We start from the raw sequence: 14,111 nt of genomic DNA, 5'->3' as shown, positions 1-14,111 counted from the left end.
TATTTCTTTATTCAGCAAAAAATTTGGTTTATTAAGCAGCTGTTTACAAGTGAAGAAAATTACTTCACTGAGTGTCAGAAGGTTTAGTTTGGTTTTCTGAAATTTTTGTCTGGAAGGTCAAGCTGGTGTTTTATTAATGACCCCTTGGCTTTTGAAGTCAGCCCTTGTTTCCAATCAAGTCCTAGCCATAGGGTTTACTTACAAGGAAAATGCATGCCAAGTCCTATTTCTCTGAAAACAGCAGAAATGAGTGACTTTATGGGTCAGAAATGTCCAATTCTGCAATTCTGTTGAGGCTTTTGTTCAGAAACTGCTGCCTCTGCTGCCTTCAGGGTTTCTCATGCCCATCTCTCTCTATCCCTGGAGAAAGCATAAAGTGCCTGAAACCCCCATCCTCTTTCTTGGCCTGCAGCTATGGAGGTATGTTCTTCCCCAAGCAGTACTTTTAGTCTAAGGCACTGTGGTTATTGGGAATACATAGAAATGGAAATGTCAGGTGACACAGACTGTGGGAAACTGCCTGGAAAGAAAAGATCAGTATCCTAAGGGGAATTAGAAAAGTAGGATTACAGTCTGATAAAAGACTCAGTCAGGATTGCTGCAAGCTGCAGTCTTTGCTGTATTTGTCTTTGCCTTGACTTGATTTTCCATGATTCCCTGGTGAGCTAGAGAGGGAACTGATGCAGCTGAAAGACATTCAGCAGGCAAATTCCAGCCATATGGAAAGAGCAATGCAGGAATGGGAGCAAGGAGTGGCTGAGGGCAAGTTTGCTCCCATCAGTGAGAGTGCCACTTTTTAGCAACTTTAAGGATTAAATAAATAACCTGAGATGAAGGCCAGAGACACAGTCACCTTGCCTTGTTGCTGTGTGGCAGAATTATGCTGATATTCTGCTCTCTTCTCCTCATTCCCAGTCCTGTTCTTCAGATCCCATCCCCTCTATGTCCTTCTGTAATAGTGTGTTTGTGATCATGATTGTTTCCTAGTCTAGTACTATCCTCTGTCATCCAGTTAGGGGAAAAAAAAAGGTCACTTTCATGATTGTGGTGCCTCTGACCAAGCAGATGAAGGTAACTGGAAATTCCCCTTCTTCTATAGTGGTCAACTTCCGGCACAGTTAAGGGAGTTCATGCTCTCAGGGCAGGGGAAGGCTTTCTCTGCCAGACACCGACGCTCACAAAGCAAGACAAATGGTAGACATAAAGTTTGCATAGACAGTCCCATAAAAAGCATGACTTGGTGCTGGATAACATCACCAACTTAAATAATGGAATTATCGGACCCCCTAATTTGCTTGTTATTGTGCTGAGTTAGTATTAACATCATTAGCAACAAATTTTATTAGGGGGAAAAAGCCACTACTATTTTTTGTGATGCTATGGTGCAGGCTACTGTGAAAGTTTGCATTTTTACAGGAATTAAATTACTTGTGATTTTAATACATAGATGAACAAGATTTGTTGGCCTGTATAGTTGGGAGGTACTGTTTATAAAATCATGTTTTATATTTTATTCCAAATGCAGATATAAAATACTTCTAATTACTTCTATAATTTATGTGTATTTCTGTAGGAGGGACTTTACTTTTCCAGCACATAGTCATTTTGTTTGTTAATAACTTTATTATAGTAGAAGGGTTATAATATAATGTTACAAAGCTACACAGTGCCTACAGAATCCATTTTCTTTAACCAACCATGTTGTTACAGGAGGAAATAAAAATGTTATGCCAATTTCCATCCCCCCCCCCCCCACCACAAGGAGAATATGATTTGTTTGTGTAGCTTTAAAACAAATCTGAATAATAGCAGTTTATTGCTTTCTTAATGACACACAGTTAACTAGTAATGAGCTACACATCCAAGTTGATTCCCTCCATGTATTGAAAGTAGTTCCCCAACTACTGTTGAATCTGGCTGGTAGTTGTCATCTTTTTTACCACAATTCTTTGGGCACCAAAGCCTTCTTGGACAGATTTTTCTCAGATACACACACACTGCAAGCTCTCACATTTCTTTCTTTACAGATATGGTCCAGGCTGTTTGCAAAGGGTGAGCCATGAGAGCTGCCCAACACCTCACTTGTGTTATGAACTTCAGTGATTTCCACCTTTTGGTGTTGTATAGCACGACTCATACTCTGACCTGAAAATACCTTTTTATGATCAAACATCCTGATAGATATAAAGGACCTTGAAGCAAGAAGGAAGGAAGACAAGGTAGAAAGACTACAGAAGAGATGGGATTCCATAAAGTAACAATCTTGGTGGGACCAAAAGCAATGAACGCAGCAATGAGATTGCATAGGTATAATAAGATCAACCAATTGTTATTTTATTGCTGTCTGATGTGCAAGAGATGTTGAAGGTGAAGTAGAAAGGAATGGAAAGATTCACAAGGGTGAAAAGGTGGATTTCAACAGCATCATGAGGAGAGACTTTCATGGAAATTGATCAGCTGATAACCTCTAATTAGTTAAATGATTAAATTATTATCTCACTAATTCCAGATGAAAAAATGTAACCTTATGCAGATGGCAAGAAAAATAAAGATCTATTAGCCACTGATGTCTTGCATTTGAGGAGTTGAGATTTATATTCTTTTTTAGGGATAGGTATAAAGCAGCTGAGCTATGAAAGCCTCAATGTCTTTCATAGAAATATTTTACCAAATTTTTAATCTTTTTTAGTGGAATTTATTTCTGTCTTCAGACACAGCAACTGGCAATGCCTCACTGAGATATAATATGCTTTTTAGCTACACTAGATCTATTAGCTTTTTCCATCCCTCCAATCCAAGCAGCAATATTTTCATTCCTTCCATTAGTACAGGGTACAAAATTTATAGAATTGCTTTCAAGCTAAAGACACTGTAAGTACTTATAAACTTCATAAATGCACAAAATCAACATAAGATTTACAAAAAAACATTGCTACTTTGGATACCTAAGATATTTGTCTTTTGAAGAGAAGACAAATTCAGTCTGAATCATCTAAAAAAATTTGTCCTGACTGTAAAATATCACTTTTAACTGAAAAAAATTGTGAATAATAATACAGGCTTTTGTTTGAACTTGCAATGTCCATTTCAGTAATAGTGGATAATTTTTTTAGACATATTTTCATAATGTGAGAAATATAAAATTCTTTTCTGCTGCAGTGATACCATCTCAAAAAACTGATTTTGAGAAAATATTTTAAGAAATAACTATCACTGATTTAGTTTTTTAAATAGGTGGTTTAATAGTTCAATTAACTTAGAAAGTTATGCTTAACAGTAAAGAAACAGACCTACTCAGTAAGAACAATATCTTCCCTGATATTTTATGAGAGCTTGTGGGAAATAAATATGAAATGTATGGGAAAATTATATAGATCTTTAAGTTTCAAAAATCTGTACCTTAGTCCATATAAACCAGCTTCCTTATTTGTGTTTCTACATTGCAATTCTCAAGTCTCCTCCTAGTGCCTATGACTTCACAAATTTTGATGTAAAAACAGTAAGACAGAAGAGCCCATGACCTTTCTTTCCTCTTCTCCAGGTCCATCCACAAGTCACTGGGTAGTGCCATGAGGAAATTTCTGAGGTCACCTTCCTGTTTACTAGCTGAGACTCTGGAGGCAGTTTGTTCTATTATTCCAGGAAGCTGATGTGCAGAGTCCTGTGCGAGAGTGTTGCACCGTTTCCAGAGCACACCATCAACTTGCTGAGGAATGAGTTTGCCGTGACTGTCCATCACTGTCCTATCCCGGGTCCTGCACACGCTGCAGGAGGCTGATGCTAGCAGCATGACAACCTTCTGTGGAGCATCCACACATTTTGCTTGAAGAAGCGGCTTCCACTCAGCACGAATGACAGCAGGTCCAGACAGCTCAGAGCAGTCAGGCTCAAAAAGACCTCATTGTAGCTTTCTAACTGGTCAAAATCACTCACATACTGTATGTAGTAGGCCCTGAACAGGTGATAGGGAAGGAACCAAATTATGATGATCCAGATGAAAATCAAGTTTTTCACCTGGGCCCAGAATTCTTGGTGTGAACAGAGAGAGGTGGAAAATTTTCTCGCCACTTTTACCAGGATAAAAATCTGCAAGCTCAAGAGGACACAAGAAATGAGGGCAACAGCTACAATTATGGTGTAGTTCAGGGCTTTCACGCTCTTGTGCTGTAGTTCTTTGTGGAACTTGAAGCATGTTGTATTATTGTATAAGCCTGAGCGTCCATACTCAAAGTAGAAGAGTGGCACCCCAAAGACCATGACAAAGACCCACACAGCAGCGCTTGCCCCAATGGCATGCAGCTTCCTGTAAAACTCCACCTTGTCCCTCCACTGAAAGAAGATGAGCCAGCGGATCACCAGTGTGATCACATAAAATATGAAGGTCAGGTACATGTGGATGTGCACCATGGCACTCACCATTTTGCAAAATGGCATATCAAATACCCACTTCTTTTTGACATAATAGTGGAGGCGGAAGGGCACTGTGAAGAGGAGGAGGCTGTGCACAACGACCAGGTTAATGATGGCAGTCGTGGTCACAGACAGAGTGTTCATCTTGAGGAGCGCAAAGGACATTGTGATGGACCCAATTCCACCTCCAGCAAAGGCAACTGAGTAGACAGTGACCAGAATGGCACTCATGGTGCTGGTGTGAACGAAGGCGGAAGAGGGGTCACTGCTGTTCCTGGTCCCTTCAGTCATGTTCCCAAAATCTTCCTGGTACATATTCTGGAAATAAAAGAATACAGAAAGACTAAGATAAAGTAGGAATGAGATGGACTACCTAAAAAGCCAGGAAGACTTCCCACCTGGCTCTTGCTCAAGGAATAATCCTGAAATCTCACAGATGACATCAGTAGCTGTAACCTATACTTTTATCCAAACATCCTCCAGCCTAGGGGAAAATGGATGAGAAGGTTGGGCAGAGAACTTCTTTAGTCCTTATGACATTTCCAGCCATAGTCCTAAAAACAAACATGAATCAATAATACACGGGGAGAAATGATCCTTAGAGAAACTACATCATTGTGGTGATTTTGTGCTGTGTTTTTTTTTTTTTTTTCTCCTCTCATCTGAGCATCTTTGTGCTTTTACAGTGAAGATTAGAGATATTGTTTGAATTCTGTTACTCATTCATCCATTTGTTTATTTGCAACACAAATCTGTCCTTCCCAGGGCCAGATAACAACCATATGTTGTTCTAGCTAAGATACAAATTCTGTTTATTACTGAGAGCTGAGTTTTGAACACATTACAGTCAACTTCTTCTCCATGGACAGTTTCTCTCAGCAAGGGATTAAACACCATGGATACCCAGACTTCATGGAAATCCTGCTTAGATCCTACCAGGCCAAGAAGCGTGGGCAGTACTGTCCTGATTCTCAGGGCCATTTCAAATCTTACATGTAGTAACCGGGTGTTACGAAATGGGCTGCTAGAAAACATTAGGAAAGGACATCCTGGGTGAGTGTAAATCATGCTGTCTGACCCAAGCAGAACCTAGATGCAAGTTAATAGCAAGTTTGAAAAGTATGCTATAAATTTTTAATATATTACAGTTTAAAAGAGAGATTAGAAATAATTCTTATAAATCTAAACGCAGCTCCTGTTGGATTTTAAGTACTAGAAGATCATATAGGAGGGGAAGAGTTCAGGTAGGGTGTTACCCTGAAGCATATTTGCATCTGTAAAAATGTCCAGGGGATGTTCACATTACAGTTACAGAAAAGAAGCAGGGAAAACTGAATGGTGTTGGGCTCTGTACTATCACAGCTATACTGCTACTGCTGCCTGAACTGTGATTTAAAACTGACTCTGGTAAGTCATCCATTTTACCAGTGAATCCCACAACACAACAAGGAGTTCCCTCATGAGTTTTTGTGATTTTTTCATTTAATACGCAAATGCTTTTCACTTCAGAAAGTAGTCTCTCAATCTGTTTGTATGAGTAATGTTTCAGCTTTATTTTCCTTTTTTTAGGTAGCATGAACTGCTAAAAGTTGGGAGGTGAAAAAGTTTTTTACCAGTCCACTCATTTTATGGAAAAGAGGAAATGCCTATAACACTTTTATAAACTGTTTTTGTTCATAGTGTGGAATGAATATCTGTTATGCACCTCAGGTGTTTTGTGCTCTTTCTTAGCAATATTTCTAAGCCTTACCCTCAGAGCAATCTTACCCTCAGAGTAATCAAGATCTCTTCATACATTGAAAAGTTATTCTCTAGCTATCCCAATGCATCTAAGACTCCAGATATCTTATTATAATCACTATAAATATAAACGCCATATCTCAAACTGATGTATTGATTGCTGGCATTACTGACCTTTTGTGTTTGGTCTTGCATTTCAGAGTGGACAACTAACTCCAGTACATTAAGAAAATTACAATGGGTTGCAGTGAAGGAGCTTTTTATTAAAGTTTGGCAGATTGGCACACTGCAGCTCTTGCATCAGAAGTGGTGCAAGTTCCTTCCAGTTCTGTTCTTGTTTCTGAGTCACTTCATCCTCACAGCCATGCAAGTCAGAAGGGATTAGCAAGAGCTCTTCATCACTTTCTCCAAGTCGTTAAACTTCAGTTTGAAAAGATGTCTCTAAAAAGAGGCGTTATCACACTGTTTTGATTTTAAATGCATATTTCAAGTTTAAAACTTTTAAAAGTGTCACAGAGGGAAAGGCAACACACTGGAAATGCGGCTTGGTGTGAGCAGACCCAGTGGCAAGGCTGCACTTGGAGAGGTAGAACCTCTTCAGAGGCCACAGTGAAACTTGAACTGAAGGCACTAAGAACAGATAGGCAGAAGTCAGATAACTGATATTTTATTCAGACATTCCAGTGCAGGGGACAGCAAGAGACCTATTTCTGTCTGCAAATAGTCAACTGAGTCCATGAAATGCAGGTTTCTGCGGAATTCTGCAGTCTTTGTTAAATCTCTGCATACTAAGAATCTGCAGATGTAATTTTCATTAATCTTCAAAAAAAAAGCTACTAGCAGCTGTGATAGGAGATTATCAGCTCCCCAGTAGCACAGGCACCCCACTGAAATATCATTGTGTGATGAATACAGAGTGTAACATAATACAGAGCATATTTCACAGAAGAAATGCTGCTTTCTGGCAAAGTGAGGTTTCCTATCATACTGACATTCACAAAGCTATAACCTACTGACCTGAAATGCAACTTACAAGTCCTTTTACCAGCGTTTAGCAGGAGGCACATAGAAAAAGAATTAATGTGGACCTCACATGACACAGCTGTTCTTGTTTCTGTGCCTTCCCACCCCCTTTAGCAACTGCCAATTCAGTGATATTGCTCAAGTCTTGGAGCCAGGTTTGGTCTTCCTCTGTGTTAAGCCTCTCATGACTTGGCTGAACTTCTGCCAGACATGAACCTTGAGCCACAAGGCAATAGTGGGCACGACTTCATTTGGATGCCACAGCAGCTGCTGGTGCCAGGGGCTGGGGGACAATTGCAAAAATAGCTGGTTTAGTCTGACAAACGAGGTAGGTTGCCAACAGGCCAGAGGCTAGTTTCTTTCAGAAATATGATCAACAAAAAGATTCTTGTGCATTCAAGATTTGTCAGTTTTCACTGTGGATAATGCCATCACACTCATTTCATGTGATGTCTGTGCAGCACAGTCTGTGAGATTTCCCTGGACTGCTCTCTTCAGGACAGAAAAAGTCATAGTGCTCAGTCCCTGTCTGTGTTCAAAGCCAGGTTGGATGGGGATTTGAGCAAACTGCTCTAGTAGAACATGTCCCTTCCCATAGCAGGGATGTTGGAACTAGATGATCTTGAAGGCCTTTTTCATCCCAAATCATTGTGTGATTTATGAAAACAATTTGATCTCTGTCAAAATTTTCCAGGTAAGAAATATTAATTCCAATCTTAAGGAACTTGTTTCTCTTTTATCTTACTGTTATCTATCTTACTATTAAAAAAAAAAATGTAATAAAGAAAAAAAAATTAACCATACTTCTGGAAAGAATTTGTACAACCTCAGTTTCCAGGCATTTTATATGCTTCTGCCTCTGTCTTCAGATTTAAAAACCTTTTGTCAAATTTTGTCTTCCCCTGCAGATACCGGATATGAGACAGAAGAGGCTTATTCTCCCTTGATCCCAGCCATACCTGTGGCTCCTCAGTGAGTTACCATTACACTTGTACTTGGTTCTTAGATGAACAACTTCACATTTGGCAGGGGTAAAATGCTTATTCTAGTTTATGTCTGATTTAGCAATCCAGACCAGCCTGTCACTGGCTTGCTCCCTTCATTCCATGCTATTTTCCCAACCAAGTCCATGAGTCACCATTATGTTACATCAACATTATATCAACTTATTAAAAAAAACCACTCATTTGTCAGGAATGATGACACTCTTACAATCCCTGTCAAACAGTGAGCTCTACTCTGTATAACAAGTGTTTGCAAAATTTATCCCCCCATACACATCTGCTGAGAGACTGGCAGGCTTCACACAGATTTTCATGTGTTCTGACAGTTGGGTTCTGCAGAAGAAGCATTTTCTGTCTGCATGCACCCAACTGAGAAGTTTCATTTGAATTTGGAGGAGAAAAAAGTTCAACCCATATGAAAGATTTCTATTTTTGACAGGCTTAATAAATTGAAATATGACATACCTGTACTGAGCTAGACTAAGCTGGAGGAAGTGAAAAACACAAATAATTTTTAACAAAAGTCTGTTTAAAATCTGCATGTGTTTCACAGAATCCTCATTTAGTCTCAAAGATGTTTTCTGTTGAGGGCATTTTAATTGCATTTCAATTTGTTCTAATTCCATGCTTTGTTATTGTAACATAGGCTCTGCCACTAGAATAATTACAGAATTTCCTTAATTTCAAAATAACCACACACACCTGAAGTTTGAAGTATAAAAACCTGCTTAATGGAAAGCACTAAAAATAAAATAACATTAAATATCAAGCACATTTTTACATTTAGACATCAGCTTTTTTCAAACAACCTTTCATGATTCCCCTAACTCATTTGGTAGCTCAACAGTTCATGTCTTGCAGGCTGTGTCAACATTATACCGATATTTTGTGGTTTCAGTTCAGTTCATTGAAGAACAAATGGGATGGAAAAATATGTTAAGTTAGTCCTCTTTCAATTGAGATTGCCACTATTTTTATACAAAAAAATGGAAACCATGAAGTGTTCCTAAAAAGGATTATTTACCTCCGTAGCTGTATCTTAACAGAAAGAACAAACCCTTCTTGTCCTTACAGAGACTGGGTGATATCAAACACACACACACAAAAGATGGATGAAAACAAAATCCACTGCCTCCTAGTTTTAGAAGACAGTGTAAAACTACAGGGTAGCGATATGGAAAAGAATGAAGCAATTCTGTCCCTTACTAGGAAATTACCAAACACAATGAGAAAACATTTTTGCAGAAAATGGGTTCAAAATAAAACAGACCACTGAATGCTTCCCCCTCCTAAACTTGCAAGCATTCTTTTTAAAACTTTGCAAACCAAGGGTTTTTTTTTTTCTTTTCATTCTATGTATACTTACAGATTAGAGCTTCTTTCCACTCTTCAAGTGTTGTTTACTTGGATCTTCATTCTATGTAAGCTCTAAGAACAAAAAGCAAAAGACCTGATACTTTAAAGAGTCATTGCCTTGCTTCCTTCTTTGAGCTTATGACAAAACAATAACCTTGAAGCTGCACTGTGTGAGGGTAGGGCTGCCCATGGCACACAGCCTTGGGAAGATTTTTAGTTGCATCACAGCATCCCTTACCTTGCAGCTACTTCTTAGGCATTAGAGGTCTTCAAAGCCTCCCATTTCTGAACAGGGCTTTATACTATTGCCTAAAATGATAAATTATACACACAGAAGTGAGCCTCACAGTTTATAAAGACACATGTTTGGAGGGGCTGTTCCCCAGAGTGAAGGGGATGATTTGAAGGTGTTTTGAGAAAACAGGGCAGGACAAGAGCAAAATATGATCTAGATTGTAACTGACTAAGTGTGGGTTTGGATGTGGTCAGAGACACCTAAGTGTAAGGCATGAAACAAAGCTCACTCTACAGCCCAGCACCATTTCTCAGCTCTATCTGCCTGATTTTAGCTCAGTGTCTGGATCTCCGGACATGGTGCCATCACTCCGGCTGTGCAGTGCCAGCCAAGGGAAACTAGGAAATTTGATTTAATTTAAAAAGTGATTAGCCATGCCAGTGTCAAAGGCTCATCAAGCAATGATGGTTGCTGGAGGTGTATGTGTGGCAAAAGATGTCCTACTGCGGGACTGAGACTCTGTAAGGAGTCTGTGCAAGGTCAATTTTGCCCTCCTGCTGGCTTAACACCTTTCTGTCAGAAGACATGGTTATATTTGAGTGTACTAGGTCTGAAAGCAACAGTACAGACATAAAACTTTTAAATGTAACCTCACATGTGAATGTTTTAACTGACTGCATCCTGTTGCTTCACATTTGGTTAAAAAATCACAAGGGAAGTCCTGCTCTGCACAACAGACTGGTATGTGATGGAAATTGTCTTTTTGTATTTTGCAATTTTAACAGTGGTTGACAGCTAAAGAACTGTTTTGATTATATTAAAATAAGCTGGTCTCAAAGATCTGTTGAAAGGCATACAAACAAGATAAAAAGCTAAAAACTCCATGGCAAAGGCAGAACTAAAGCTAAGATATCCTTGAATCAAGACCTGAGCATTCTCAAATCAATAATTTTGTCTTGGCTTCTTCTAGATCTTGTTTTAGAGTGAATACATCCCAGTGGAAAGAAAGCTAAGGTATCTTTAAAACCTTCAGGTAGGCTCTGTATGTGTTTTTTAATTATACAATATTTTTGATACATAAAATAAGTTACACATAGTTAAGCATAAGTTAAAACATAAGTAAAGTTTTAATGCTGTATATAGATATATATTTTTGATGCAATATAATAATTACATAACATACAAGTTTTATAATTTTCTTGATAAGTAACAATGTTGTTTCCTCAAGCAGTCAAAACAAAAAAAAAGAGATTTTCAGGTTGAATTATTTCCACATGTTTGTAGTTGGCAAATCTTCAATCCTTTAATCCGGGATTAAACCAAGTAGTGAAATACCAGAATATTATCTGGGACAGACACCCTCATTGCCTTTGTTGGTCTCTAATTTGTAGTTACCATCAAGATCTAGATAGGTATAGAATGCTTAATATACATCATTGCAATTAATTTTCCCTGCTAAATTGATGCAATTTTGCCCAGGATTTACCAATGTTACTAAATGACATACCAACAGCATGTATAATGGATTTCAGACTGGCATGTTTAGATTTTCAGCTATAATGTACTGAGCTGGTGGCAGAATGTGATTATTTTAGAGCATCAACACTTTTGAACTCTGATACTAGAAATGCATGCATTTTACAAGTTTTGAGTAATTGCTGGTAGTTTTAGCAATACTCTGAAAATCTAGAAGTGTGATAGTGTGTTTTCATAGTTGTATCATGTGGATTCAACCATTACCTAGTTTGAGTTTGCATTGCAGCAACAGTTTCAAGGGCCAAAATTGTTTAATAATAGATGAGAGTCTGGGCCAGATTTCAAGGACTGCTTGTCTTGAGACTGATTAGCATCGATGTATCTCTACTCTGGATTGTGAAAAGTCCTTGAGGAAAGAGAACCATGCCCTTTATACTCAGGCAGAATACAGGCTGTTAGTGATTTTTCAGCTGTTCCAAACTTAAAGTTGTACACAGCATAACCATGGCAACACAGATGTTTTGTTGTCTACATTTATTTTGCCAGGACTCAAGGTTTTTGAGTGCTTATTCAGAAGTGGACTACACAGGGTGGCAGGAGCTATGCAAGCATGGTGGTTGGCTCTTATAGAAAAATATTCTTCTCCTTCACTTATTTAAGTTGCAGAAAGCAAAAAATAAGATCCACCTGGACACCTTAAATTGACTGTGGGTAACCTGGCTCTTAGTTAGGTGTGGGTAAAGCTTGAGTGAAGGTCCTGACAACACTGAATTCATGTGGATTACGCAGAATCAGGGAGGACATAATTCATGATTATTTGTAGCCCTTACAGAAAGCCTGCTTTTTGATCTGCTCAGAGTCCCTCCTAGTGCCAGCTGTGGGCCTGGGGTGAGTAGGTAAGACTGGCTGATCAGTTATTAAGTTGCAGTTGTGATAGGTTGTTTGAAGCTTATTATAAAGTAAAATATCAGCTGCTAATATGAAGAACGGAAAGGCAGTGTGTAATTAGAGTGAGTAACTTATAGCTGTTACCAACAAAATTCTATTTTTGACTCATATTTCTACTGTGCTTTACTATTTCAAGCACCTGAATAGAAAGATATTAATTACCTACAAAGGGAAAACCATTCAGCATCAGTATCAGCCAAAAACATTTTATAGATAATAAGTTTCTTAAAATGTCTCTCTCTAGGTTCTGGATCAATTGTGATCTGTGGCTGTCACCCAGGCAATGCAAGGTGTCCTGTGAGTGAGAAATACTGCCTGTGACACATCTGAAAGAACATTTTGGAAAAGTACAGGGAGTAAATGTGACTTGAAATTCCTTGTTTCACACACCTTTGCATAGCAGAGCCATAAATTTAAGCTCCTCTGAAAAGTGGTAATGCATCCAGTGGCCTCCTCCTAGCTTTTTAACTGATTTAGGGGAAAAAATACCTACTTTGCAAGTTATTATACCTGGGCATTATTACTCAAATTTGCTTAAATGTACCTGAGGAAAAATGGCATGGAGAAAATCTGTTTCCCTTTCAGCATATCTCACTACCTTTTCTGCCTACAGAAATGCCAAAACTGCACCATGTTGAAGTATAGCATATGAATAAAACCTCCTCAAATTTCTGTTCAGGTCTTACCAGAATCCAGATCTTTCAGAAAAGTACTGAAAACACACCAAGACTTAAGTTCACATCAAAATCTGCAGTATTTCTTATTTGATAGTGTGGGAGGGATCCCAGATCTAGAAAACAACTGTTCTAATACTAAAAACACTAGCAATTTGCCCAACTTTTGCCATACCTTCTCTTTTCTATTGGATTCTACTTTGGCCTCAGTTTTTGTCACCAAGGGCACGAGGAGGAATCAGAACTGCATACAAAAGGTATCTGTTCAGTCTTCAGCCTAAATGGACTTTTTGAGAAGGTGTCTTCTCAAAAAGAGAAAAAAAATGGCACTCTTCTAACAGTCTATCACCAACTTTAATATTACCTTTTTTTTTTTTTTGAAGGATTTTACTAGTTCATATCTGTTGCAAGCCATTAAGTTTTTCAGGGGATGTGCCTTTAATCAGGAATCCAGCACAGCAATTCACTCATTATGGGAGCTTGTTCTCACCAGGGTGAAAAAAAATGGAAGGAGGAGCTGATTGACAAGGAGATGTATTACTCCTACCATAAAGATGACATTAGACCGCAGAGAAAGTAATCATATATGCAGCACCATGCCAATTCTATAAGTATATATTCCTCTTCCCTTCATCTTGAAGAGACAGTGCTCATCCTGAAGTATTTTTGAACTTAGTACTAACCTCACTAATTGCCTGCTGGGTTTGGCAGCATTCTGTAATGAAGAATATATTTTTTAAAAGGATTTCAGCAGAAGTCTAATGCTACTCAGCCTCAAAATGTTTACTGCAACTACTAATGCTGTTTTATTCCCAGATTGCTTATTTCATCTGATTTCTGACTGCAGAGGTAATGCAAACTCTATCATCAGGTACATGAAAAAAATAATTTTACCACTTTCATGCTGAATGTACAGATATTTATGAAACTTACTATACTAAAATGTGTTGTCTGAAGAACAAACCTCCTGCATTAGTCTAAGCTCCTACTGCTTAGGAGCCATACAGAAAACAAAACTTGCTGCCAACGCTGATTGATAATGATTTCCTACCTTAGCATAAACACAATTAAATACATTATGTTTCTGTTACAGTTGGGTTAGAGAGGAATTCAGGTTCCTCCTGTCATTTCAGAAAGGAGGAATTTACTGCAAGGGAATTTTTCCATGCTGCATTCTCAAAGTACACTGGTTTGCAAGAGCTTTTCCTTGATCAGCAGAGCTACACTCTGCATATTAGAGTGAGG

General features: G+C 38.5%; 1 protein-coding gene across 3 annotated transcripts; it reads right to left on the bottom strand.

Moving 5' to 3' along the window:
- Positions 1-3,780: 3,780 nt before the first annotated feature.
- Positions 3,781-9,598, bottom strand: LOC128816325 (probable G-protein coupled receptor 141). Of its 3 annotated transcripts, none has more exons than XM_053993872.1 (2): positions 9,544-9,576; positions 3,781-4,728 (listed from the first exon to the last, which is right to left on the bottom strand). In XM_053993872.1, exon 2 carries the CDS (start codon positions 4,723-4,725, stop codon positions 3,781-3,783), a length of 945 nt encoding a protein of 314 aa, XP_053849847.1. In that variant the 5' UTR covers positions 4,726-4,728; positions 9,544-9,576. The 3 variants fall into 3 exon arrangements, 2 of the variants coding, with proteins under 2 accessions (XP_053849847.1, XP_053849838.1); XM_053993863.1 differs by lacking the exon at positions 9,544-9,576 and adding an exon at positions 6,325-6,345; XR_008439858.1 differs by lacking the exon at positions 3,781-4,728 and adding an exon at positions 6,451-6,591 and having other exon boundaries at positions 9,544-9,598.
- Between the last annotated feature and the right edge of the window lie 4,513 nt (positions 9,599-14,111).

The sequence above is a fragment of the Vidua macroura genome, chromosome 1 (assembly GCF_024509145.1).
Source record: "Vidua macroura isolate BioBank_ID:100142 chromosome 1, ASM2450914v1, whole genome shotgun sequence".
NCBI lineage: Eukaryota > Metazoa > Chordata > Aves > Passeriformes > Viduidae > Vidua > Vidua macroura.
The sequence above is the reverse complement of the archived record's forward strand: the minus strand, read 5'-3'. Positions and strand labels throughout refer to the sequence as shown.